This window comes from Mytilus californianus, unplaced genomic scaffold (assembly GCF_021869535.1).
Source record: "Mytilus californianus isolate M0D057914Y unplaced genomic scaffold, xbMytCali1.0.p SCAF_1, whole genome shotgun sequence".
In the NCBI taxonomy this organism is placed as follows: Eukaryota; Metazoa; Mollusca; class Bivalvia; order Mytilida; family Mytilidae; genus Mytilus; species Mytilus californianus.
The window spans coordinates 135,701,171-135,728,841 of NW_026262581.1; the positions used below are offsets into that span (position 1 = coordinate 135,701,171).

At 32.5% G+C, this 27,671-nt stretch overlaps 1 protein-coding gene across 1 annotated transcript in view; it reads right to left on the reverse strand.

The window, feature by feature from the left end:
* The window catches only part of LOC127735713 (pyrethroid hydrolase Ces2e-like), a 38,076-nt gene that overhangs the window by 2,962 nt on the left and 7,443 nt on the right, over positions 1 to 27,671 (reverse strand). The window contains exons 2-10 of the mRNA XM_052245988.1: positions 22,422 to 22,586; positions 13,604 to 13,751; positions 12,440 to 12,625; positions 9,367 to 9,569; positions 6,484 to 6,628; positions 6,142 to 6,249; positions 4,395 to 4,468; positions 3,699 to 3,822; positions 572 to 707 (exon numbers count right to left, since the gene is read on the reverse strand). Coding sequence (XP_052101948.1) covers positions 572 to 707; positions 3,699 to 3,822; positions 4,395 to 4,468; positions 6,142 to 6,249; positions 6,484 to 6,628; positions 9,367 to 9,569; positions 12,440 to 12,625; positions 13,604 to 13,751; positions 22,422 to 22,586 — 1,289 coding nt within the window. The remainder of the gene's footprint in view (positions 1 to 571; positions 708 to 3,698; positions 3,823 to 4,394; positions 4,469 to 6,141; positions 6,250 to 6,483; positions 6,629 to 9,366; positions 9,570 to 12,439; positions 12,626 to 13,603; positions 13,752 to 22,421; positions 22,587 to 27,671) is intronic.

The following is a 27,671-nucleotide window of genomic DNA, read 5'->3' on the forward strand; positions in this document are numbered from 1 at the left end:
TTTTTACTTGAACGCAAAATAATCAATTTTTGTTAAAACACTTCTTTTTAATGTTATGAAAAAGATTTACAGTACTTGAAACTGATGTTATTCTTTTCTTCGAGAGAGTGCTTTGTTTTATTTACGAAATACTTAGATTTTTTAAACATAAAATAGTAGTTGCCATCACATTTTTATTTCAAAGTTAGTTATAAGAATATTGCAGGCCAAACATAAGTTTACGGTATTGTTTATTTGCTTTTAGCTAGACTACCTGGCTTATCATGCTTATAAATCTGTTTGCTACTAACATGCTTAATTAAAGTGCTTCATTTTGTGTCTGTATGTAACTTATTGCAAGATTGTTTGTATTGTATTGTTATGCTTGGCTTATCAGTTAAAAGCTCAACAGAGCTCATGCTATGTCCTTGTTTTGTATGCCATGCCGACTCGAAATAAAGCTTATATATTTATATTCATATTATTTTCATTGTTAGTCTAGATATGAGCATCAGACTTTCTGTGGTGTTGGTTACTTATATGCTAAACATAACTTATAAGGAATGAACAATTTATAATAATCAGTACATACCCATTTTTGACAAAGTTTGCCCACAGGTGCATTAGCATTTTCGCAGTTTTCCTGTCTTTCTCGCCATATAGAAATGTTGGATGTCCACTCATTGGGAATCCACACAAATAAAATATTTCTGATCCATGAACAACACCTTAAAGAAAAAGCAAGTGTCATGGCAAACAACACATTTATACACGAATAACCCCATTCATATCATCACGAATGCATATGCCTACACACGCGAAAGAGTTCTGTATGTTTGGATGAATTGTATATCTTGAAATAATATTGTAATCAATCTTATTACTTATAAGTAATAAAGGTTATTATAAGAGTAACAAACTAAATAAAAACTCCTATATTGTACTCATTTTGCATTTTTCGGAATGTTTGCAATGATACCACAACTCCTTTAAGCTCACCTGGACCAAAGGTGAATTTAACAACTTTTTTTTCAATTTTGCCTATTAAAAACTATGATAGATAGAGAGAAACTTTAAATAGAAAAAATGATCAGCATGATAAGATTTACAAATATTTAAAACTGCCGAAATCGTCAGTCGACATTTTATTAGAGGTCTTGCTCTTTTTACCTATCATCTTGAAAACTATAAAAGATAGATAGACACTTTAAAAGACAAGATCTACTTATAAGTCAAATTTTGTCGAAATCGTTAGTAAACTCTTGATAAGATGGACTGCCCTAAAATGACGATGTTATCCCCTTTTCTGTGTTTTGGGCAGAAACTAAAGAGGATATAAACTGTAAACAGAATAATTGATCAGCAAATCTAGAGCAACAAAAAAGAGATTTTGTTATGAATTCTGTTCTAGTCTAGAATTTTGTAGAGGGTCCATTGTTGGAGATGCACATAGTCCTAGGTGAGTGACACAAGCTCTTTAGGGCATCTAGGTATGTTCATTACTACTGGTTTGTCATAGTTTATAAGTAAAGTTTTCATTGTAATTTCTAAAACTTTGCGCGGTGTCTATGTTGTGACCATCACATCAACGTCAAGCAGAGATAAAACAATGTTTTGAGTACTAGTAGTTTACTTTCATGCTATTATCTCAGTCAGTGGGTTTTTTTCAAAAATACTACAATACTGGAATATCAGTGTATACCAGTATTGTTAGAACCAATGGTGTTATTTGATTATTTGATATCTTATATATTGATAATTGTGTTTTTGAGAGACAAATTGTGATTTTGTTCATAGATATTTATTGTGTATCAGCAAAGTTTTTATAGAAATACTGAAGGACTAGTATAAGGAATATCTTGTTATTTATTGTCTGTCGGATTGATAAGAAGACAAAATAGTATCTGTTCAACATTTCCATGTTTATTCATGGAACGTACAATGAATATAAATCAATAAAGTGAGCACTACATAGTAGAATATGAGAATTAAAATCAAATTATTTCACATATTGCTAATTTTTTCAGTTAACAAGCACTAATAATGAATGAAAATAACAAATCATCAACAAAGTTCAATACTGTCTATTTTAAACCTTATATTGCTCGTCAATGTGTAGAATGATGTTCATGAAAGCATCTTCTCCAGTTCTAGCCCACCTGTCTCTCCACATTCTCTCATCTAAGTATGATGGCAAAGCATCTGAAGACGCACCTTTCATTTCTTTCAGTTTGTACTTGGCTTTGGCCCAGTAAGACTATGGTCCATGTATGGACACCAGTTTCTGGATCAACAAAGTTCAGTGAGTGGTTAACTACAGCATGCTCTAGGTTGACTTCATCTTGAATTTTGTTGTAGGCTCTCCACTGGTCAGAATAAATAATTGAACCTGGTTTCAATATACGTTGAATTATTGGCAAAAGTGTCTCTTTATTCCTCTTTGGCACCAGCTCCATGCAATTTATTGCAGGCTATATCAGCAAGTCCAAATACCCAGAGTTTCACCTTCTTTTTTAGCTTTCCTTCCACGGTTGTGTTTAGCCTTGTGGTTGAATAAACTTTCATCTATTTGTACCACTCCTGGTCCACCTAGTTGTGCTGGTGTCTGAATTAATTTTGTTGAACAGACTTCTCCGAGATAATGAAACATTTGAATGGTAGACTTTTCAGATATATCGACACTCTTCGCTGCTACTGTCACTTTTGTTCCTTGGCTCCACATGTAGATTGTGTACAACCATTTATCTAATGTAATACGTGACCTTTCAAAGAATGACCCAGCACGAATTGTTCTGAAGGTGCGTCATTAGAGCATGTTTCTCCTCGTTTTTCTATGATTCAGAAGTAACCCAGTTATGATATGCACATAAATTCTAAATCGCACAATTTAAAAAAAATATACCGCTCGCTTCATTTGTAGAGCACTCGCCTCAAAAAAACTCATTTTCAAGAAAAAAAGAAAATCAAAAAAATTCGCTCGCTCGCCATATATTTTTTACGAGTTTTGTCCGAAGAACTACAAATCAAATTGGTGTGGCCTCAGTGGCATCACAATAGAGAAAAAGAAGACGGGTTTCGCTTTGACAAGTGAAATCCATCTTAAGTGTTCTGTGCCACAGAAATTTCAAACTGGTCGACCAATTAATGATGATTCCGATAAACTTTCAAAGAGACGACTTCAAATTTATAATAAAGAACCATTGGTTCCTTGTAAACAGCAACACTTTGTCAAGAGAAGCATGACAAGCCCTTCGATACTTTATCAAAGCGCAGTTATATACACCAAATTTTACAGAATTAATTTAATATATGGTATTATCTATTACAAGTTCAACGGGATAAATGGGATCAAGATAGTCACCAAACTTTATTGTTATTAAATTTTTCATTGAAAGTACATCTTCTTAATAGCGGAAGGTTTAAATGAGGCCGTACGGTGACCTGTTCTTACTTACTTCTACGTCCTCTTTTATAAATACAATAATGACATGTGCATATCGATCTAAGTATTGAAAAGAATCCGCAACATTTGTAAATGTGTTTGACAAAAAAAATTAAAAAGAACTATTAAGAAACTGTCAGATGTCTCATTAAACAAACAATTTACATAGTCTACTTTCTGTTTCAGCCGTCTGAGGTAAATCTGATAATACTACTTTCTATATGCACAGGAGATGGTTTGACTTAGTATTGGTTAAGTTAGTTAGTAATAAGTATACCTTCATCTTTTCTTTGGAACTCTGATCTGTATTCAAAGTTATACAAGTATACAGTGGCATTACGTTTAACGAGAGCCTCGGCTAAATCATGGGTAGGCGCTGTGATGAAATGGTCTCCTATAATCTAAATAAATTTCGTAAATATAACAATACCGCCATTTACAAAATATGCTTTATTATTCTAATATTTTCTAGTGATCGAACTGATGTTCCTGATGCAGGTCGGTCCAGATTTGCGATTTGGACGAAAGAGGTTTTTATTTTGTTTACCCTTGTATTTATTTTAAGTATATTTTACTTAATGTGTACTTCATCGAGAAAGTGTACACTAAATACTGTATGTACTATAAACTACAAAAGACTATTTTGTTGGCGTCTTTGATAGATTTATTTGTATGGTTGTTTTAATTTTTAAGACAGTTGTGCTGTATGTCTGTGATGAATATTTACACATTTTTGAGAATCATACAACATTATAAAGAAAAGAAAAAAATAGTGTTTTCACTAAACATTCGACATTCGTTGTTACCTCTGTATTCTTAATCATCCAGAATTACGGAAATATTTCATACAGTAAAATAACCGTTTCAGCTATAACATTCAATGATATATGGGACATAAATATTCATTTTTAAATGCAATGTTTTACCGGCGCAATGTATTTGAAAAATACCTATGAAAGCGTTCGAGTATTACCTCAGAAAAGATCTGTCTTACATTTTCGTCTGAAGTGTCAAAAGGCCAGCTGGCATAAACTTCCAACACTGTATCTGTAATGAATATCTAGAAAGCTATTAACCATTTATGATACTAGAAAGCTATTACTGAACCATTTATGATACTAGAAAGCTATTAACCATTTATGATACTAGAAAGCTATTAACCATTTATGATACTAGAAAGCTATTAACCATTTATGATACTAGAAAGCTATTAACCTTATTAGACTTATCACTGGGTGTGTACTTACATGAGCAACACGGCGGGTACCACATGTGGAGCTGATTCTGCTTGCTCTTCGGGAGCACCTGAGCTCACACTCAGTTTTTGGTGGTGATCGTGTTGCTCAGTCTTGTTTTCTATTTTGTGTTTTGTATACTGACTGTTGTTTGTGTTTTGGTCTTTTTCTTTTTTTCCATGGCGTTGTTAGTTTATTTTCCATTTATGAGTTTTGAATGTCCCTTTGGTATCTTTTGCCTCTCTTTTAAATGTCATACTTCTAGAACACTATGTCAATAATTTTGTTATCAATTTTGAGTAGTCAGAAATTATTAAACTTACCGTCTATTATACCATTAACCTGAATTTGTCTCTTTTGGTATAAGTCGGTACTAGAATTTTTATAGTGATAGTAAAAACAAGGATTATGATACATAAAAAATATTCAGACAAAATTGAGGAATTATATCAATTGTTTTGGAAAGGAACATTCTTTTTAATCTAAAAAAAAAATTTTTTGACAGCGATCGATAAGAATAATGTCCCCAAAAATAATATCAATGTCCATACATCAGTTTTCATTTTGTTCGCCAAAGCATGATTCGCATGAAAGACCATGAAAACCAACGCAAAGCCAGCAAAAGCTAGAGAAAGAAAAGGGCTAATAAAAAGGAAACAGGAATGTATGTGTTGGCGTGCTACGTATACTCCACTCATAATTCAAAATAATCGGATAACAGGAAGTACTTGTCTGACAGATTATTTTCACACTGTTAATCTTCAAATATGAAGTGTGCAGTAGTATTGGATAAAATTGTGACGAAAAAAAGTTCCTCCACAATACTATATATTTAAAGTATCGGCTAACATAGGTATCTGACAAATCATTTAAAAAGCTCCCATGTTACAACTCGTCATTGTCTAACTTCTGACCAAATATGAAGTCTATTTGTCATTAGTTTTCATGTGTGACGAAATTATTAGTTGGACGAACGAACGGATTACAATTTAGCCAGCACTCCAAGAATTAGGAAATAAAATGAAAAAGATAAGTAGTTTATAAGGAAGACCTGTTATATCTTCAGATGAAATAGATTTACAGAGGGTATTTCAACAATGTTGTCAACCAGACATAAGGAGATGTTGTATGATTGCCAATGAGGCAGCTATCCACCAAATACCAAATGGTGTAAGCAACTATAGGTATATAGTCAAAGTAAGCTAATTGTCATTCATTTTCCAAAATAGTTTTTTTTCATTGGTGGGTGTATGAAAAATTTTCTAACTGTTATTTGAATTCAAATTTGTCCAAACCTTAAGTTTCAATGTTTTCTTCTTTTTTTTTTTTATTTCTAATTTGTTTGTCCTGTTCCGTTATAAATTCATTGCTCTTAAATCGTCTCTCTGGGTTATTAACATTAATTAAAGGGATACTCTAAATGTGTTGTTTCGACAATTTAATACATATATTTGTATTATATGAACAACATTTTTATGTTTTTACCTACTATTCCTGGTAATCTTGGTAAATCTCCTCTGATACAGTGTATTAACGTCAACAGTTGGTCAAGACCATGTAGATCAGCAGCAAGTGTATAATTCAAATGGTTGGCTTAAATAAAAAATAAATTTCAACTCTTTTTTTTTTAAAATGACTTTTAATATGTTGTACAGACCCCATTCACAAATATAATATTCTTTTATTTTGTAATTTTATATCAGATCTTGTATGTACTTGACATCAAAGTTAGTTTTGGTGCTGTTTTACAGAACTTTTAATTTGTTTCTTAACGAGTTTAACTATCATTGTCAAAATAATTTACATCATGTCATACTGAATCTATACCTGCCACAAGTCCTTCATCCTTTGTAGCTCCCGTCATAACATTGTCTACATAGAAATCTCCTTCTATAAGCAGCTCACGAGGATGTTTTGGTAGAAAATACCCATCTACTACTGGTGTAAACTGAGGTGATATCCGAGGACTCGACTGAAATTAAATAAGCTTATGTATTAATCAAAATTAGATTAAATTGCACTATTAGATTATCATCTCTCTACAATCGTATAAGGCTGATAAAACTATTTTTCCTTTTCCTAAGTATCGCTCAAAATGATAAGACGTAGAAAAACGGACAATACCAATGCCAAAGTAAAAACAAGGGTAGACAAATAAAGACTTAAAAATGCCCAAACGCTTGGGTGGTGTAATGTCTTCTACGAATGGGTAAGTAGCTCCTTTTCCTCTTGTAGCATCCGACATGCTGCTCAATTTAAGAAAGACATGTAATAAATCGATTTGGTGATGCCATAATAAATGAAACTAGAGGCTCTAAAGAGCCTGTGTCGCTCACCTTGGTTTATATGCATATGCATATTCAACAAAGGACACTCTCCAACATTGTAGACGAGAACAGAATTCATGACAAAAATCTCTGTTTTGTTGATCTTGTATTGCTGATCATTTAGTGTGTTTAGTTTCTCTCTATCTTCTTTAGTTTTTGCTCAAAACACAAAAAAGTAAAAAAAAACTCATTTAACGGCAATCACTCCTATAAAGAGTGACAGTCTACCAACTATATCGGCAAATTTGACTTGTAAATAGATCTTGTCTTGCATTTTTGCTTATTTAAGTTTCTATCTATCTATTATAATTTTTATCATATAAGGCAAAACGCAAAAAAGGAAAAATGGTAAAAATCGTCAATTAAGGGCAACACCTCCAAAAAGGAGTCGTCGGACGATTTCCACCATATTGTCTTAATTGTAGATCTTGTCTTGCTGATCATTTTGCTTTTTTAAGTTTCTTTCTATCTATTATAATTTTTAAGATATAAGGCAAAAACGCAATAAATTGGTAAAAATTGTCATCAAAGGCCGATAACTCTAATAAGAAGTCGACTGACGATTTCGTATATAAGACTTATTTGTAGAACTTGTCTTGCTGATCATTTTTGCAATTTAAAGTTTCTCTCTATCTATTATAGTTTTTAAGATAATAGACAAAAATGAAAAAAAATTGTAAAATTTGTCATTTAAAAAAGGGCAATAACTCCTATAAGAAGTCGTCTGACAGTTTTGATGTCAACGGACAATTGGTGGAGCTCAATATTCTGAAATATTTGCTCTGTCAGATTTTCTCTATTTATAATGGTTTTTAAAATAATAGACAAAACTTCCATGTTACCCCTATGTTCTATTTTTATGTAAAAAAAATTTTGGTAAATGACCTTTTGTGAGCTATTGAAGTCTTATATGAAAAGAAAGATGGGTGTTATGGGCCAAAATATTTTACCCTGTATTGTAGGAAAAAACCAAGGAGTCCGAACATCTGACACAAATTCCTAAACCTCACCTAAGTACAATATGGTGTATAACGAAAAATGCTCCTGTAATGTCAAATGCTTCTGTGATTTTTATATTTCCTGATCAATATAATGGGTGCCACTAGTAAAAGATTACTGCTAACATTTCCATGCTAATTATTTTCCGTTTATATTTTTGTTTGTCCTTTTTATTTGGTTCCTGGTGTTCTGTCCCCTTTTCTGAACTCATGGTTACCTCTGGTATATTGTATTTTTTCATTACTTAGAGTTTTTTAATCATGTATCTTTCATTGTATTCCCATCAAAATAAATAGTGCATTGGTAATAAATATTTTTTGTACTGTACAATTGTTATTGTATGACATATATAACTGATTAAAATGTCTCTGTATTTATATCATGATCATACAATTACTATCCTCAATTGGATCCATAGTGGGTTTTTTCAGTATAGAAAAGAAGCTGAAGTTATACTAAGATAACACTAATTCAGTGAATTAAATTTTAGTTTTATATTTCTGTTTAAAGGACAAACTCCTCCGTAAAAATTTCAGAAACGGAATCATATTTGTTTTATCGTGAGCAAACAGTTAAGGAAATACATATTCGGTTAAATGTCAGATCGGGAATGAATACGTCTATGGCAATAAAACACACATCATTAAATTATCTCATTTGTTCTATGTCTTCTTTTTCATAATTGTTTACATATGGCAAATTTATTTGTCTATTGCATTTGGTCAAAATTATCTTTCATTACTGTATATATATTTTTGTTCATTTATAAAGAATGACGTACTTTAACGCCACATGTAAAAGAAACACACAGGCCCATCCAAGTTGTAAATAAAATTTGCAAATATGCCATCAACATTTAATTTGCTAAATGACAAAAAAGAAATATAAATAAAGATAATTAAAAATTCCCTCACAGCAACAAAAAAACCTAAAGGGACATATAAGACCGTACATATAATTCGTCTGTTAATGAATATTAATAATAACCATTAAACATTTATTGGAAACCATTGCTAAAATTCTATAATTCTATAATGGGAAATCAAATTTACAAAATCATATATAATAACTGAACTATCCTACAAGTTTTGAAGAAATGTGTTCATTATTTTTATCTATGCTGAACTTTTTTTTTTTAATTTGTTTTTTGCTCAAGATTTGAAAAATAAATTTCTGTTTAATTTCTAAAAATGTAAGTACACCCATTCCCATGACGAAACTGATAAATCACTTTATAACTTCTCAATAGTAAGTAGACCGGGAGGTAAGGTGGGGTTTGGCTGCCTTATTTATTGCTTTAATTGTTTGTTTCAGGGTTTTTTTTTTAATTTTGTCTGCATGAAAAAAAAACTCTGTCCAAGTAAAATATAAAAGAATCACTTACGGCATGTCCTCCGGATGTCTTTCGGAAGATCTCGTCCGCAGTCACTGATTGTAGACATTGTTTGACTGTGTATGTATTGTTAGAGAGACAGTCAAAAGCACTGGTGAAGATATTATAGTAAACATCTGGTAATGAAGGTCTTTGTCTTACTGCCCAATGAGCCAAAGGTGATCCACTTTGAATTATTACATTTCGAAATAAACCTAGGAAGGAAGAATATAGTATTCAAATAAAAATCATTCATAAAGTCGATATTTTCCCCACAAAAAGGCACCATGATTCTTCCTCTTTGATATAAAGTTATATATTGTAATTATATTATACACATACTTAAAGCCTATATTTTAGGTTTCGCCATATAAATTCAGCTTGCCGAAAACGTAAAAAAACTTTGCTAATGCAATCTTATCTGAACTAAGCTGTACAGCAACCCAGGATACATTTTTGTTTGAGCTATATATCGATTATTGTACAGAAAATAACAACTTTTTAAATATATTAATATATAGAATCGGCTACAAATCTCTGATACAATATGGCTTGTCAATAATAAAACTGATTTACTATGATTGAAATTGATAAAGACTTTTAAAAATGCGATAAACAAGTAGACTCCATGCTGGATTTTATTCCTCCGAAGTGTCGCAAACTCATCCGAGTAGCGAAATTTTGTCGATAAAAAAGACGCTTAGTAATTGTCTTTAGGTCATAAATCTTTTTTGTGTATGATAGTTTATCGTATTTCGTAGTACCCAATTTAATGTGCAATAAATCTCCGAATGTAAGATGTAATATCCTGAGACAGAAGTTTAATATAGTCTAATAAAGAGATGGTTTCTAGTAGATCATAACGTAATAAGATTGAACTCTTTTTGTGATCGTGGTAGCAATTCACTCTGATAGTTTTTCAAGGAAGAATATGTAACTACTTCCTGTATCTCTTTACATTATCCTTTTGTCATTTGTTTTGAACGACACATTATTAGACTAATGATTTGGCACCTATTAAGCTATAGACATTTTAGTGTTACGGACATACAGTTTGGTTCTAATGAATGCAAAGAATTTTCTTATAGAGGTACAATGTATGCAAAAAAAACATTAGCAATAGATACACGTCATATCATCATTGCATAGATAAGTTTGAAAGGACATTCACCAAGGACTAGAGGCCTTCAGCGATGGACAAGATATAATTCGACAAAAAAATTGTGAATTAATTAAATTATTACGTCGATTATTAGAATCATAAAAATCAAAATCAGGAAAAGAACTTATTAATAACGTAATAAAAACAAACGTACGTGGACCACAAAATTAAATAAAAACGCATTATTGAATCAGTATAACAAATAAGAGGATGTGGTATGATTAACAATCCATCAGATTCCAAACGACCTGGCCTAGTTTTACTGAAATATCAGTCGTTTTTAAACTTCTAAACAGACTTAATACAGCAACGTAACCTACAGTGTAGAACACACAGTAATGCGCGAAGGTAATTTATACAATTCGAATACGTAGATGAATAATAATGAAACATTTAGTATCTAAAAGTGAGAAAAAGTATATTAATGTTGCTTTTTTGTAAATAGTAAATAAATTAATGAATAACAACTGTATTAGGGTTATAACCTTCACACACAAGATAAGCATGGCTTACATATAAAATAAAATGACAAAAAAAGTTGTTTGCTTTATAATTGACATTGCCATTAAAGGCTTTTACACATATCTTGTTTAACTAATTATTTTTGCTAGTCGAATCATATTAACTCCAAGAGTTGACTGGGGGTAAAGAAATATGTTCATCCTTGAACTTCTCCCGTCCCGACTTTAAACCTTTCTACAGTGGGGCGTCAGTTTGACTTTGCGGGTTTAATAGTCCAAATTTCCAGTCTTTTATCGAAGTCGGCCTGGCTTGCCGAACCTACCAATTGAATAGAATCATTTTGTTCTCGTCCTGAATATGCATGATATATTTGCAACTAGACGTTAAGTAGAGCATTTTAAATCAATCAATACATTATACGTCTACAATAAGATCCTTTATTTTACATAAAATTTGACTAATTGTATAATGTCGTAAAGATTTATCAAATCCATCTGAGGTCCACATTGTCTCAGGGATTTGGAACCTAAGTTTCTTAATATATTTTTTAATTTATCAACGGAAAATTCAAGAAAAGTATAAAAAGTATATTATAAATCATGTCAGTGCCGAAGTTCTCGTCTTCTACGCTGGTGATGTTTAAGCTGAATCAATTATGGTACATTTATGTTATAGCTTAGCTCTTTTTACATTTATCTAGCAAAACAAACTATTCCAAAAAGTAACTGATTTATCACACTATCAGTTACATATGTATTTATAGTGAGGTATTAGTGCTTTAGCGAGTCATAAAAGGAGTTTTGTGGGACGTCCATTTTCGCTGAACTACTATACATTACTGTTTAGGGGCCAGCTGAATCCCACCTCCGGGTGCGGGATTTTTTTGCTGTGTTGAAGTTGGTAAGGAATACGACATGACATTCAAATCAATGTAATCAAACGTTTTAACTATTGTTTCTGTACATTGTACCAGTACTTATGACAAACAGGTCGACATTTTCTTTCCTTCATTTTTCAATGCTGGATGGAAATATTATGTTTCAACCTTTCAATTAAGTTTTGTATTTTACAGTTGACTTAATGTACCATTTTGAAATAATGTTTCAGATTTCAACGAAGGTAATACTTTCATTAAAAAAATACATTTAGGTCCATTTTGGTTATAAAGGCCCTCAAACTTTTTGGTTCGAGCGTTCTCGATGAAAGTAAATTCAGAAAAGCGCCTCGAAAGCACCAAGTTTATAAAGTGGTTTTCTCCAAGAGAACAATCGATATACACAATAAGATGGAGTGATATCTGATGTATTGAAATGGTAAGAAACTTCTGAATGTCATGTTATCCAAAAATAAAGGTTTACTGTAGAGAAATTATGGATAACCTCATTACTATAGGTAGATACCAGTTCGAGACACTAAATCGGTGGCACACAGAGGCATAGATTTTTTTTAATTTTACGATACCTTTCGTTAAAGGGGATATCATTAAAAGTCCAACACTGCACCCTCCTGCACTATGACCGTCAATGGTTATTCTATCAGGGTCGCCATCGAAATGACCAATGTTCTGTTTAACCCACTTTAAAGCTGCAACTTGATCTAACATGCCATAATTTCCAGGAATGTTTGAGTCTCCCGTAGATAGAAATCCTGAAAGTTTTTTGTCAGGGATTTTAAATCATATAATGAATATGCTACAAAGAAAGTTATTAATTACGCCTAGGTAAATATAAAAATAAGAAGATGTGGTATAATTGCCAATGAGAAAATTCTTTACCAAACACTAAATGACATAGAAGTTAACAACTATAGGTCAGTTCTCTTATTACTACTATACGTCCAATAACTTTTTTTTCTTCGCGAGCTCTTGTCAAATGTTACTTGCTTTGATTGCAGGTACAGGTTTAAGGAAAAGTATACTCATTCAAAAATTTGCCAGATCAATGTATTTCGAATAAAATGATTGTATTCCATGGTATGAATGTACAATACCAAAAAAAAAACAAGCTTAACATCGTTAACATGTAAATATAGTTAGAAAATTTATATTTTGAAAAGATTTGAAAATAATAGGAAAATTTGTTATTCATCTTTTTAATGTTTGCTTAGAAATGTAATGCTTCTTCTCTTGTAAAAAAAGTCTTCTTTTGTAAAAAAAAACAACATATTTGATTGGAATGTATACGAAAGAGGCGCAGCGAAAAAACTATATATTCGTCCGTTATGGGACATTGCTATATGTATAGTTTGACATTTTTTTTTCTGTTTCTTCTTTTGTTTAAATCAACTAAATGTTCCCAATATCAAAACTATAAATGTAATTGTTGTCCCGTTTCGGTCTTCAATTAAATGGTGAATGTTTCCACAGTAGAACTTATCCAAGTACTTGATGTGTATGGCATGGTCCTATGTAGTTCCGTTTTTGCCATTTGTGTGCGTTAGATATAAGAGATATACAATAGAGTGTTTTGTCATTGTAGGGAATTTGATGATGGCAGATCTCTGATTTGTGGTTTAAGACCGTATATTAATCTCCTAAGACTAGATTTTTTTGTATAATTTAGATTGCTGTCTCATTGGAGTACACCTTAAGATATTCTTATATTTGTTTGACCTCTATGTACTTACCTAAAGCTCCTAGTCTGTAATTAACAGTAACAACAACAATACCCTCAGTAGCTAAAAATGATCCTTCAAACATACCACCCATACCATTAAAGTAAGATCCGCCATGTATAAATACTAATACTGGCATTCGGGAATTATGATTAACAATCTGCAAAGTAAACATATTTTTAACTAACTCGGTGATTTACATGTTGTGAAGTCAGAACATCGGTGTTGACACCGGAATTTATAGAATATTTACAATGATTTAATTGGTAACAAAGGAAATCATATATGTTTGAGACATCCTAATTGTTTGTTTAATAATATAAAGCAGAATGTATACATGACTTTTTATAAGATAACCTTTAATTTTCCGTTCAAGCATATGTACGCTGCTGGTGGATTTCTTTTACGCGATGGAACCATTGTTCATAAACCACTAATTCAGTAATTACTTAATTGAATGAAATTTTGACTATAAATGAAAATAACGCTTTATAAATTGGTGCGTCCGATTTACGTCCACCGGAAACGCTCGAACCCAAATATTTGAAACCAAAGGGTGTACAAGAACTTGAATACGTGCAGAGCTATATTACCTTAGTAACATAATAGCCACATCCATCTTATATCAACTTTGTCTGAAGTACTTAATAATATTAAAGTTTATCAACGGAAAATTTAAGAAAAGTATGTTATAAATCATGTCAGTACCGAACTGATGATAACTTTCATTTGATAAATCATGTAATAATAATGAAAAAGTAAGTTTACCTTAGACTGTTTTGGCGGATCTGTTTATGCCATTTTTAGTTTTAATCGTTACAAACATTTTTTATATTCATGACCCCGCCATAGGCAATTGGGGCATTAAGTGTTACCCTTGATCGTCCGTCCTTCAGTCTTTCCGTCCTTCCATCCAATTTTCGTTTCCGCACTCTCACTCAAGTTTTCCTCATCCAAATTTTATGAAACTCATACACAATGCTAAGAAATAAAACTCGCAGACAAAGATAGAATTTGAGCGGTGAGCGGTGAGTCGCTTACTATTCTTAAGTTATGCCCTTTATAACATGGAATTTGCCAAATTTTTTCGTTTTACCTTACTTAAGTTTTCCTCCTCCAAATTTTATGAAACTCATACACAGTCCTTAGAACCAAAACACACAGAGTTCGAACTTGGGCAGTGAGTCATTTACCGTTCTATAGTTATGCCCCTTTCTAACTTGAAAAGTTGCAAATGTTTTCGTTTCCGCGCTCATACTTAAGTTTTCCTCGATCATCCAAATACTATGACACTCATTCACAAAGCTAATAACCACAACACGGAGACAGAGTTCGAATTTGGGCAGTGAGGCATTTACCGTTCTAGAGTTATACCCCTTTTTAACTTTGAAAAATCCAAAGCCTAAGCGGGGGCACTCGTGTCCTCAGACACATTCTTCTTTTATTTCGCTTTATGTTTCAAAGATTATTCTAGAAACATGTGTTCGACGGACTGAAATCAGGATCGAACTTTTATATTAATAGAGGATTTATATGTCATAGTACAATACGAACATCATCAAATACCGTTTCGGTCATGTGATTGCCGACATATTAGTGAATAGCATAAAGAGTGATGCATATATTATATAAATAATTGAAAAAAATACAGATGTGCTGAGAATCTTTCCATTTTTTCAACAAAAATGGGCCTGCTTTTTAGGGCATTAAAAGCTTATGACAAAGCTTATGACAAAATAAGAATAATACAAAAATAAGGAGATGTGGTGTGATCACCACTTCTATAGCTCGAAAGATCAGCATGGATTGAAAATAGGGTTGATTCTTAAAGACTTAGTCAAAAATATGCAATAAGGTTTATATATTATTGTGGGTCTGTAGTGATGTTTTTAATCACTCTAACCTCTACTTTATAGCCTTGATCAATAAAATATCAAAAGCCAATAGAAGAGCATACAATAAAATTCAGACCAGAAAGAGCACTTTACTCCTCATACTGCTGTGTTATTGTTATTCCACTGATCAAGATTTAAAGGAGGAAGGCTGAGTATTCGACCTACTAATGGTAAAATTGATATCAATGGAAACCGCGACGTCAGGACAATCGAAGATATTCACGATCTTATGTAAAGCCCAAGAACCAGAAACATTTGAGTTTTATTTCAAACTATAAGTAAGCAAATTGATATCAATCCTAGAAAATATTAAAAGAAATTATTTCAATAGGTCTGCAGAAAACGTTTGGATCTTCTTTTAAATGGCGGTGATATATTCATAAAATAACTGAATCATGGAAAACAGTAGATTCCAAGAAACAAGAACACCAGTCAGGAAACCCATACCGAAACTGTTCGAGTATATAACATTATAATTCTTTATTCCTTACTCACTGTGCACTTACTAAACTACAGTATCAATGATATTGGTTTTAGATGACAGATCACTAAATAGTTCAAACTAAAATGGCACAATGTAATTAATATAGTGGAAAAAGTGTTGTTTGTAAATGTTGTAAAAGATTTTGCGTTAGATGTGTTTTATCATCATTCGAAATATAATATGACAAGACAAAATACCTTATTACCGTAAGTTTAGACCAAGTACATAATGCTATACAAAAATCAAAAGTTGACAATAGGAAAACAAACATCATTACAATCATTTGTCGTAGAAAAACAATTTAGAAAATTCAGAACTCAGTAAAAGATGTAACGTATACACCTTGTTTGGTAATTCACGAAACGCCCGTTATATTCTGTATGACCGTTAGTTCCAGTAGAAAGTTCATCTTAGATATGCATTTCTTCTATTATGATAAGACATGAAAAAGAACATATCATTGAATCTTTACTAATATAAAGTTTTTTAATGTTCAAGACGGTGTCTTATCAGTAAAACAAATGTCAGAAGATCATATTATTCATCTGTTCTCCTGTGATCTTTTACTGTTAGCACGTGTCGAATTAATCACCAAAACAATACTGGATAGGCCTTTGATTATATTTCATTGTTTTGACAATGTTCAATGTTTCTCTGCATGTGCAAACAAACAGGTATGCTGATTGACTCCCAAGACGTTAATTCTTTCGTCATCAAATCATCATAAAAACAGTTGATCGTGCACCGATCTCGTCTCCAACGTTAATTTGTACAATTAGATCCTTGATGCAATAAAAACAAAATGCAAGAACAATTGATTCTGGTTAACGTTGATTTTCTTATTGAATTAATTTGTGGTTTACGATTTCTTCTAATTGTCTGGGTTTTACTATGAAATGACTATGTCTAGTCTACTGATTTCACTTTTATAAGAACTAGTTCTAATCAACCGCAGATCCCGTATTAAATTGTCAGTTTTGTCTTTTATTGCATTGTCGGCATGGGGTAAATAGTAAACGACTTCCCGACCTAATAATCAAAAGAGAGCAAGTCTTCAATTGCTTAGCACTAATTTTGATGTTGACAGGAAGAAAGGTGACACGAATGAATGCTGGGTTCGGCATCGTACGATCGCCTCAAATTGACGAGAAAAAGCTTTAAACCCTCTCGTTATAACACAGTACTCTGCTTTACACGGTGATATACAGGACAAAGTACAGTAATATACTCAGATCTGTACTTTGTGTTTTACACAGTGATATACAAGTCAAAGTACTGCAATATACTCAGATCTGTACTTTGTGTTTTAATGTTTTTGGTTAGTTGATTTTGTGCTTTGTATCAATCTTATGAGTTAACCCCTTTTCAATTGATTTTTATAGTTGAAGCGTCCGCAAACATGCTTAACCCCGCCACATTCTGTATGTGTCTGTTCAAAGTCTGGAGCCTGTATTTCAGTGGTTGTCGTTTGTTGCTGTTTATCATATTTTTTTTTCGTTTACGTTTTTTTTAAATATATCAGGCCGTTTGTTTTCTCGTTTGAATTGTTTTACATTTGTAATTTCTTGGCCTTTTATAGATGACTATGCGAAATGGGTTTTTGCTCATTATTGTAGGCGTACGCTGACCTATAGTTGCTAACCTTCTACGTCATTTGGTCTCTTGCAGAGTCGTTTCATTGGCAATTATACCATATCTTCTTGTTTGTTTTTGTATTGAAACACCCTTCTATCTAAGAAATGTAAACTGCTACTTGTATGAATATTGGAAAGTCTATGTTTTACTGTATAAAAGTACTAAATCATTTAAAAAGTAATTAATTTAATAAAAACGGAGATGAACAACGCCAGGGTTTATCAAGGTTTCAATTAACAACTTTTGTTGTTTAAGGAGGATTTGCGGATACAAGAATTTAATGCCCTTTTCATGGATATGACAAGAATTTAATGCCCTTTTCATGGATATGACAAAGTCCACATTTTGTTACGGAAAACATATCTATATAGGGAAAAAAAACGTTTTGTTTCTGTTTTTGGTTCGTGTTCCACAATTCTTTATAAAATAAGGAGCTGTGGTATGATTGTCAATGAGACAGCTACCCACCACAGACCAAATGACGTAGATGTTAGCAACTATTATAATAGTCATCCTACGTCCTTTAACAATGAGAAAAAAACCATAAAAGCAGAGTAAGCTATAAAAGGCCCCGACAAGACAAAATGAAAAAAACAATTCAAAGACGGCAAAACAACAAAAGAAAAAAAACATGATATAGAGCAACAGATGAATACCATTATATTACAGGCTCCTGACTTGGAACAGGCACATATACAATTTTGCGGGATTAAACATATCTAGTTGGTTAATACGGTATAATTGGCAATTTCAATTCATCCCCATAGTCGAGTCTTTTTGACTTTCCGATTAAAACCAGCATAAGCTTGATAATATGCATGTACGTTTGTAAAATATTTCAGCAAAAACCGTAGTGGTGGACTCATATTTGTATTACTAATAATATCATTCAAATACGCGGAATAAACTGCGTGCTACAAACACTTAATTGTGAATGATATAAACTATTAGCTTTGTTTATATGGTTTACTTTAAAGTAATTCTTTCTAGATATGAACAATGCAATATTGATCTGTTTTATTCCGGAAGAAATCAGAGTCCTCGCCGAAATCATCGTCCATTCGTTTGGGACAGCAAGATTAAACTTTAGTTATTGCAATTTTGTATTGATAAAAGTAAGAACGGATGAAATAAAAAGAAATAAGTTGAAATATTACAGAAAATCCTAAAGGAAAATTCTAAAACACAAAACAAATCGCGGTACATGCCCACGTATCTGTTGACCAAGTGAGCGTTGCTTTATTTCCGAAATAAAAGAATAGAGCGTAGCGCGCATTTACAATTTAAGCTAATGTGGAACAACTCTATAAAAAGGTAAAAGAAAAAGAACAAATGACAATTGAATATTTAAAACCTGCAATACTGGAAAACAAAGTTTATAATAGCTGAAGGTATAAAATCGAAATTAAGATAAATATTTATTTTATATTCAGTAAAAGTTTGATAAAACAATTACAAACATAAACGAACACGTTTTATCCGTGTTTTTTGTAATGATGCATACAGCCAAGATTATCATAGAAATAAACAATATACATAACAGCTAAATGTAAACAAACAAACTCTCTCTGTTCATTGCTATAGTAGTTGTAAATGTAATTCAGATATATGTGATAGTAAAAATTACAATGAGACTTACAGATGTAAATATTGTTCAAAATATTGATTGTTTCCATCCATCAATGTCAAAAACTATGATAAGATATATATAAAGGGGGATAGTTTTATTGGGAAACCCGGCTTACCGTGTATAATTTCTTCCAACTTATCAAATTTATTTAAGAGTTTAGAGAAACTGAAAGATGTTGAAACCAAATTGGTCAAGTTAGACTAAAATTGTCCATTCGACAATCGCTGTTTTCATAGTGTTTTCATTTGAAAAGAAAACAAGTTGTAGGAATTATGACATATACACTTTAAGAAACAGAATTTCTGACGACTTTATCGAACTTTCACTGGTCTTAACATTGTTTTTGCAATCGTAATAAAAGTAAGAAATTAAATGTAAACATTCATTACAGCCATTTTAAAATATATAAAATGGAAATAAAAGAAAAAGAAAAAAATGCGTCGATTGATAATTGAACGATATGGTAAACTATAGATCGTAATAAAGGCATTGAATTTCTCTCACATTAAACTAAAGATTTTTGTGTTAAGTACCAGATATTGTGGTAATTAAAACTAGAAACCAAATTCTAATCAATAATGTAATTATTTTTTCATGGTCATATTAGAGGGGATTCGTTTTATTGCTCTTGTCGTTAGTCCGAGTCACAATGAAAGTGTTAATATTAAAAATTTCTCTTTCATCACCTCGAACTTTATCATTTAAAGGATAAACAACACCTTGTATTTGTGACGTTATAGTTTTTCTCAGACTAGTAACTATGAATAAATTTATTAGTTCACAGCTTCAATAGTACTATAAAGTATTAACATGTTATATGTACAATCTCTAAGCACTATAGAATTAATAGATTTCTTAGACTAGTCCACAGCTTCAATAGTACTGTAACGGATTAACAGTGTTATATGTACAATATCTAAGCATTATAGAATCAATAGTTTAGCTTAGACTAGTCCACAGCTTCAATAGTACTATAAAGTATTTACATGTTACACGAACACTCTCTAAGCATCGTAGAATAAATATGATAGCGCCAGCAACATGTGCGGATTTGTGTGGGTTTTTTTTTCCTAAAAAAAATGAAATTAAAAAGGGACGAAGTCAAATCGTAATATTCAAATCTGATATATTTGTACGAGTAAAACCGACTTCATTTGAGCTCTAGTGGATGGTTGTCTCGTTGGCAATTTTACCACATCTCTTCATTTTAATTTTTATTATTGCTAGTAGAGATCATTGGTATACATACATTTCCAGAAGCATGCGTATATGAGATTAAAACACTACAGTATTTTGCAAATTCCACCCAAAACGCAACTGGAATTGAATAAAGAGTTCTAAAAAATTCGACTCAGTCGAAGTCTCTAAATTATAAAATAATCGACCAAAGTCTTAAACACACAATACATTAATTACAGGACCTTTTGTAGACACATCAAAACAGGAACAAACACATTAAGACAAATGCACAATAATAAATTACACAACTACGTTTTTTGGCAATATTTGGCATTATACGGTTTTTAAAATTTTGTTTTCAGGGCTCTGCTTGATTTGGCCTGCATGCTGCCTTGATTCCAAGAGACTTATGAACACGAATTGTCAGTCTGGTATCTTGAAGATTTTTTGTTTATTCACTTAGACACATCAATACTGTACCAATACCATAACAGTAAAAGACATTTGGTCAGGAATGAGATAAAACAGTCTTTATTCGGGACTTCACATCAGTGAACTATTGACTTTAATTTGAAATGGAATTGTCATGTTCGTGCACATCTCGCATCAGTTCCTTTAAAGCTTAGTGTCAAGGGTGTAACCATAATTTTATATATTTTCAATAGTAAAAACATGCGCAACAAGGTGGGGAAAGAACTGCATAACGACCGAATGGTAAGCATTTCCTTCTTTATGGGTGGCACTCATATTCTTAAGATTGAGATCAATAATTATTTCTGGAAGGGTTAGTTTTGCTCAATCCTTTATTTTCTATATAGTATTTTTACAACTGTGTTCCGTCTTCTTTCTTTATGCATGGAATTGTCTGGGTTTTTTTTTCGATTGATGATTGACCGACTTTTGGTATATTCTCTTTTATTCAAAGAAACTGTTGATACTTGGAGTTATTTGGAAGGAATTTATGGCAAGAAAAATAAACAAATTTCCGTTAATAAACGACTGTTGCAGGATTTTTTAGACACTTTTTTTGCCATTCTCTAAATCTTTCTTACAGATTCAAAACGACAGCTATTTATACTGTAATTGTGATCAAAGTAAGACTTTATTAATTACCAGTCATGTTAATCTGTGTGAAAACTGAGAATTGAAATAATGAAAATAGTACCGAAAAAATTATCTAAGAAAGTAAAATATTTGCATTATCATTACTTAACCAATAATATGTGATAACATGTCAGAACTGTACCTATAGACGTGTCGAATGCTGGTCGATTTAAAGCAGTCATATCCTATGTTTTCAAGCAAACGAGTAATATTTTCTTGACCAATCTGTATTCATAAAGATAAGAAGTTGCGGTAAAATTGACAATGAGAAAATAAACTGTTCACCAGAGACCAAAATGACATAGAATTTAGCATCTAAAGGTCACCGTACGACCTTCAACATTGAGCAAAAACCATACAGCATAGCAAGCAAAAAGACCTCAAAATGACAAATGTAAAACTATTGAAGCGAGAAAACTAACGGCCTGATTTAGGTACCAAACAATAAACGAAAAACAAATATGATATACAACAACAAACGGCAACGACTGAATAATAGGTTCCCGACTTGTGGCAGGTCCAACCCTCTCCTTACCTCGGACAGTGGTGTAACAGCACAACATACTAAGAACAAAATATCAATCAGTTGAAAAGGGCTTAATCAATTATACCTTATCTCCTTATTTTTATATTAACTCAACCGATCGATATAAAGCACACAAACAACTATAGCAAAAACCCTAAAGACACAAAGTACAGATATGAGAGTTACTGAAAGCTAGTTCAAAGCTAATAACAATTAATAGTGTTTGTTTCAGTCCATCGTCACAGAAGTAAAGTATTTACCGTAAAAACTTAGGGATGTTTGTTAAGTTATTCTAATTGTGTTGTTCGACCATTAGGTGTCATTGGTATTGTCTTTTCCGAGAAAACAGAAACATTACTTCTGATAGAAAAACTTACCTTAGGCACATATATATTGAGGTAGAGACAATCTTCACTTGATAAATCAAAGCCAGGGTGATGCAGTTTGATATATTCCATACCTCCAGCACCCTGCGGACAGGCTGGACCAAAGTTTTCTGTACTGAGTATTTCACTGCCCCAGCCATGTGGAGGGATTGGGGCCTGCAAATAAACAGGAGACACATTTTTAAATTTATAATTGTTTTTGATTGATTGGTTGGTGTTTAACGCCCCTTTCAGCACTATTGTGCTATTTCGTAGCGGTCAATTTTTATTGGTGGAGGAAGCTGGAGTGCACAGAACCACCGACCTTCGATAGGAAAACTGACGATCCTAGTCAATTGAAATTGGATTCGAGCGCACCTGCCACGTGCGAGATTCAAAGTCACAACCCCGGTGTTGACAGGCTAGTGGTACAATAGTTCGACTACTTAGACCACTCGGCCATCGAGTTATAATTGTAGATTGTTGTTTCTAGCTGGAAAGTGTATGTCACTTGTGTTTATCAGGGTTTTTTTCTGACTAGACAGTGTATTTTACTCGTGAAGTCTTGTTATTCATGGCTGAACAGTGAATGTTACCCCTGATTGCCTTTTTATTTCTGACTAGACAGTGTATTTTATCGTGATCGTCTTGTTTTGTAATTTCTGACCGGACAGTGTATTTAACCCGTAACTGTTTTGTAATTTCTGACTAGACAGTGTATTTAATTCGTAACTGTCTTGTAATTTCTGACCAGACAGTGTATTTAACCCGTAACAGTTTTGTAATTTCTGACCGGACAGTGTATTTAACCCGTAACTATTTTGTAATTTCTGACCGGACAGTGTATTTAACCCGTAACTGTCTTGTAATTTCTGACCGGATAGTGTATGTTTCCCGTGATTGACTTTTCATTTCTGAATAGACAATGTATGTAACCCGTGTTTACCGTGATATATTGACTGGACAGTGTGTTTAACCTTGATTAACTTGGCTTTCCACCGATTGGACAGTGTATTTAACCCGTGACTGTCTTGTTATTTCTGACTAAACAGTGTATTTAACCGTGACTGTCTTGTTATATCTGACTAGACAGTGAATGTCACCCGAAACTATTTTGTTATTTCTGACTGGCCTGTGTCCGTTACCGTAGCTGTCTTGTTATATCTGACTGGACAATGTATGTAATTATGACTGTCTTGATATTTTGATCGGACAGAATATTTTACCCGTGTTTACCTTTATAGTTTTGACTGGACACTGTATGATACGCATTACCATGAATGTTTTGTTATATCTGACTGGACAGTGTGTTTTGTCCGTTATAGTCTTGTTATATCTGACTGGACAGTGTGTTTTGTCCGTTATAGTCTTGTTATATCTGACTGGACAGTGTGTTTTGTCCGTTATAGTCTTGTTATATCTGTTATATCTGACTGGACAGTGTGTTTTGTCCGTTATAGTCTTGTTATATCTGACTGGACAGTGTGTTTTGTCCGTTATAGTCTTGTTATATCTGACTGGACAGTGTGTTTTGTCCGTGATAGTCTTGTTATATCTGACTGGACAGTATGTTTTGTCCGTGATAGTCTTGTTATATCTGACTGGACAGTATGTTTTGTCCGTGATAGTCTTGTTGTATCTGACTGGACAGTGTGTTTTGTCCGTGATAGTCTTCTTATATCTGACTGGACAGTGTGTTTTGTCCGTTATAGTCTTCTTATATAACAGATATAACAAGACTATAACGGACAAAACACACTGTCCAGTCAGATATAACAAGACTATAACGGACAAAACATACTGTCCAGTCAGATATAACAAGACTATAACGGACAAAACACACTGTCCAGTCAGATATAACAAGACTATAACGGACAAAACATACTGTCCAGTCAGATAAAACAAGACTATAACGGACAAAACACACTGTCTAGTCAGATATAACAGATATAACAAGACTATAACGGACAAAACACACTGTCCAGTCAGATATAACAAGACTATAATGAACAAAACACACTGTCCAGTCAGATATAACAAGACTTGTTATATCTGACTGGACAGTGTGTTTTGCCCGTTATAGTCTTGTTATATCTGACTGGACAGTGTGTTTTGTCCGTTATAGTCTTGTTATATCTGACTGGACAGTGTGATTTGTCCGTTATAGTCTTGTTATATCTGACTGGACAGTATGTTTTGTCCGTTATAGTCTTGTTATATCTGACTGGACAGTGTGTTTTATCCGTTATAGTCTTGTTATATCTGACTGGGCTGTGTATTTACACGTGACTAGATACTATGTTTGAACAGTGATTGTCTTGTTATATCTGACTGCTAAGTGTATTTTACCATGGTTGTCTTGTTATTTCTGACGAGACAGTGTATTTTACCCATACTTGTTTTATTATTTCTGAATTGACAATGTATTAACCCCTGAGAGTCTTGTTATTTTTGACTAGTCAGTGTATTTAACACATGATTGTCTTGGTTTTTTACTAGACAGTGTATTTTAACATTCATTGTAACACAGTGATGACTGCTGTACCCATATTTTGACTATTTTATTTATAATGTCTGTTTTGTTCACGCATCGTTGTAAATATAACGGAATTTGATAAGACTGTCGTACAAGTGAGAGGTTTAGCGCTATAAAACCAGGTTCAATCCACCATTTTCTACATTTGAAAATGCCTGTACCAAGTCAGGAATATGACAGTTGTTGTCCATTCGTTTGATGTGTTTTGTCATTTGATTTTGCCATGTGATTAGGGACTTTCCGATTGAATTTTCCTCGGCGTTCAGTATTTTTGTGATTTTACTTTTTACCCATGACAGTCTTTTTATTACTAATTGGGCAATGAATTAAACCGTTATCACTTCTAACTGAGGTTTCAACTCCCTCAGGCAAAGTTGACCTTGATGGATTTGACGATTATTTTATGTCTTTTTTATTCAAATTTTATTTTTGTTCTTGTACGTCCTTTCAAATATTCGGCTTTGAACGTTCCTTATGAAGGTAAATCCAGAAAAGCGTTTCGGTAGCATGCAATTTGTAAAGTGATGTTCTCATTTTTTATTGTCTGATTGGACAATGTATTTACCCGGTATTGTCATGTTATTTCTGACTGGACAGTGTATTTACCCGTTAAAGACTTGTTATTTCTGACTGGACAGTGTATTTACCCGTTAAAGACTTGTTATTTCTGATTGTACATTGTATATATACGTTATTGTCGTGTTATTTCTGATTGGACAGTGTATTTATCTGTTATAGTCTCCTATTATTTCTGATTGGAGAGTATGTGTTACCCGTTATTGTCTTAATCTATGATACGATATACTAGAGTACTCGGGACGTTGCAGCCGCAGTAGAATACGGTCAAAGTTTTTGTTTTTAATTTTATCAAAATATCATCTGATGAATACAAACATTCGGTCTACTTTCCTTTGTTTGCCGTGAACCTTCAAATCAAACAAGTTAAAAAAATATAACACACTTTCTAGCGGAAGTCTACTGAGATTTTTATTTTGATAATTAAATTCTTTACTTCAGTGCACTATATGAATTTTATTGTGGCTGTTTTAATTTAAATCTAAGCACTTCAAATTCATTTAATTTCTTTTAAATTTCAATATGCCGTATTGTAAAGTGCAAATCTGCATGAAATATATTATTACCATTCGACTCTCCACTGATTATTATATCTAGTAAGACGATGATAAGTCTGAATGTCCTTGTTTACTTCATATATTGATTTGTTTTGACGTCTTTTATTTAAAAGACGAAAGTGTTTCACTATGATATTGTTTTGCACTATTTCTATAATTTGTAGGTTACTATTTGGGTTAAGATATATGAACTCGACAAGTCTGCGTCTCCTTGGTTGTAATAGTTAATGATTTGCTCATTTCAAGAGGCCATTCTTTGTACAATGCTGCAAAACCATAAGAATGCTGAATTTCATTTAAATTCTTATATTGCTTTCAGCAGTGTAATATAAGGACCATACTTAATGGAGGAAGGACCCTTCACAACATTGATATTGTTTATGCAGCTGATATATTTACGTTATCCTCAACTCTAGAATCCAATAATAGGTCATTAAAATTTACGATATATGTGATACTAGTTAAGGAACTTGTCTCCAGAGTATCCGTCACTAATTATTTGACGTACAGATTTAATAGCTTGCTTCCCTAACCTAAAAGCTCGGGGTCACAGTTCGTCTACAACATCAGTTCTGTTCTGCCAAATGTTCATTGCGTTAAAAGATGTTATAGTAATAGGGTCATCATTTCAGTTAATTGCACTGAGAGCGATACAATAATTAATCAGATAATTTAGATAATTATCATTCTGTAATTACAATAACACTTTTTACAGACTACGCAGAAGAATTCAAAATCTACAATCCAGAATAAGATCGACATCCAAGTACTGTACAGTAACACAATCTACTATCCAGAATAAGATCGACATTCAAGTACTGTACAGGAACAAAATCTACTATATAGAATAAGATCGACATTAAAGTATTGTACAGGAACAAAATCTACTATCTAGAATAAGATCGACATTAAAGTATTGTACAGGAACAAAATCTACTATCTAGAATAAGATCGACATCCAAGTACTGTACAGGAACAAAATCTACTATCTAGAATAAGATCGACATTTAAGTACTGTGCAGGAACAAAATCTACTCTCCAGAATAAGATCGATATTCAAGTACTGTAGGTAGATGTCCATCAGTAAACAATAAACGAAAATAAAATGTAGACAATGGTTGTATCATGATCTTCCTGTCCATAAAACACTTCAAAAGTTAACCTGGTCAAAGTTTTCATCTAAGTTTAAAGAAAAATAGGATGAGACTCTAATCAATCCAAGTCCGTCAATTTTTTTATCAAAGTTTTCTTTGACGGTTATCACTATAAAAAAATCCACCCAAAACTTTGGCCAAGAAAACTTTGATAGTGACAGCGGGCCTTTGACACACTATACGATAGATATAGGAAGATGTGGTATGAGTGCCAATGAGACAACTCTCCATCCAATACAAATACGAATACAAATACGAAAGTTTTATTTTATTCGGTTCACATATAACAGTACAAACATAAGTTATTAAGAACTTTTTACCGAATATAAATAACATATATTTTAGTCCTAGATACATGATTTTTTTATTAGTTGTTATTGGCTTTGAACTAGCTGTCAGTAAGTGCAAGTACTCTCAGATCTACACGTTGTGTCTTTTT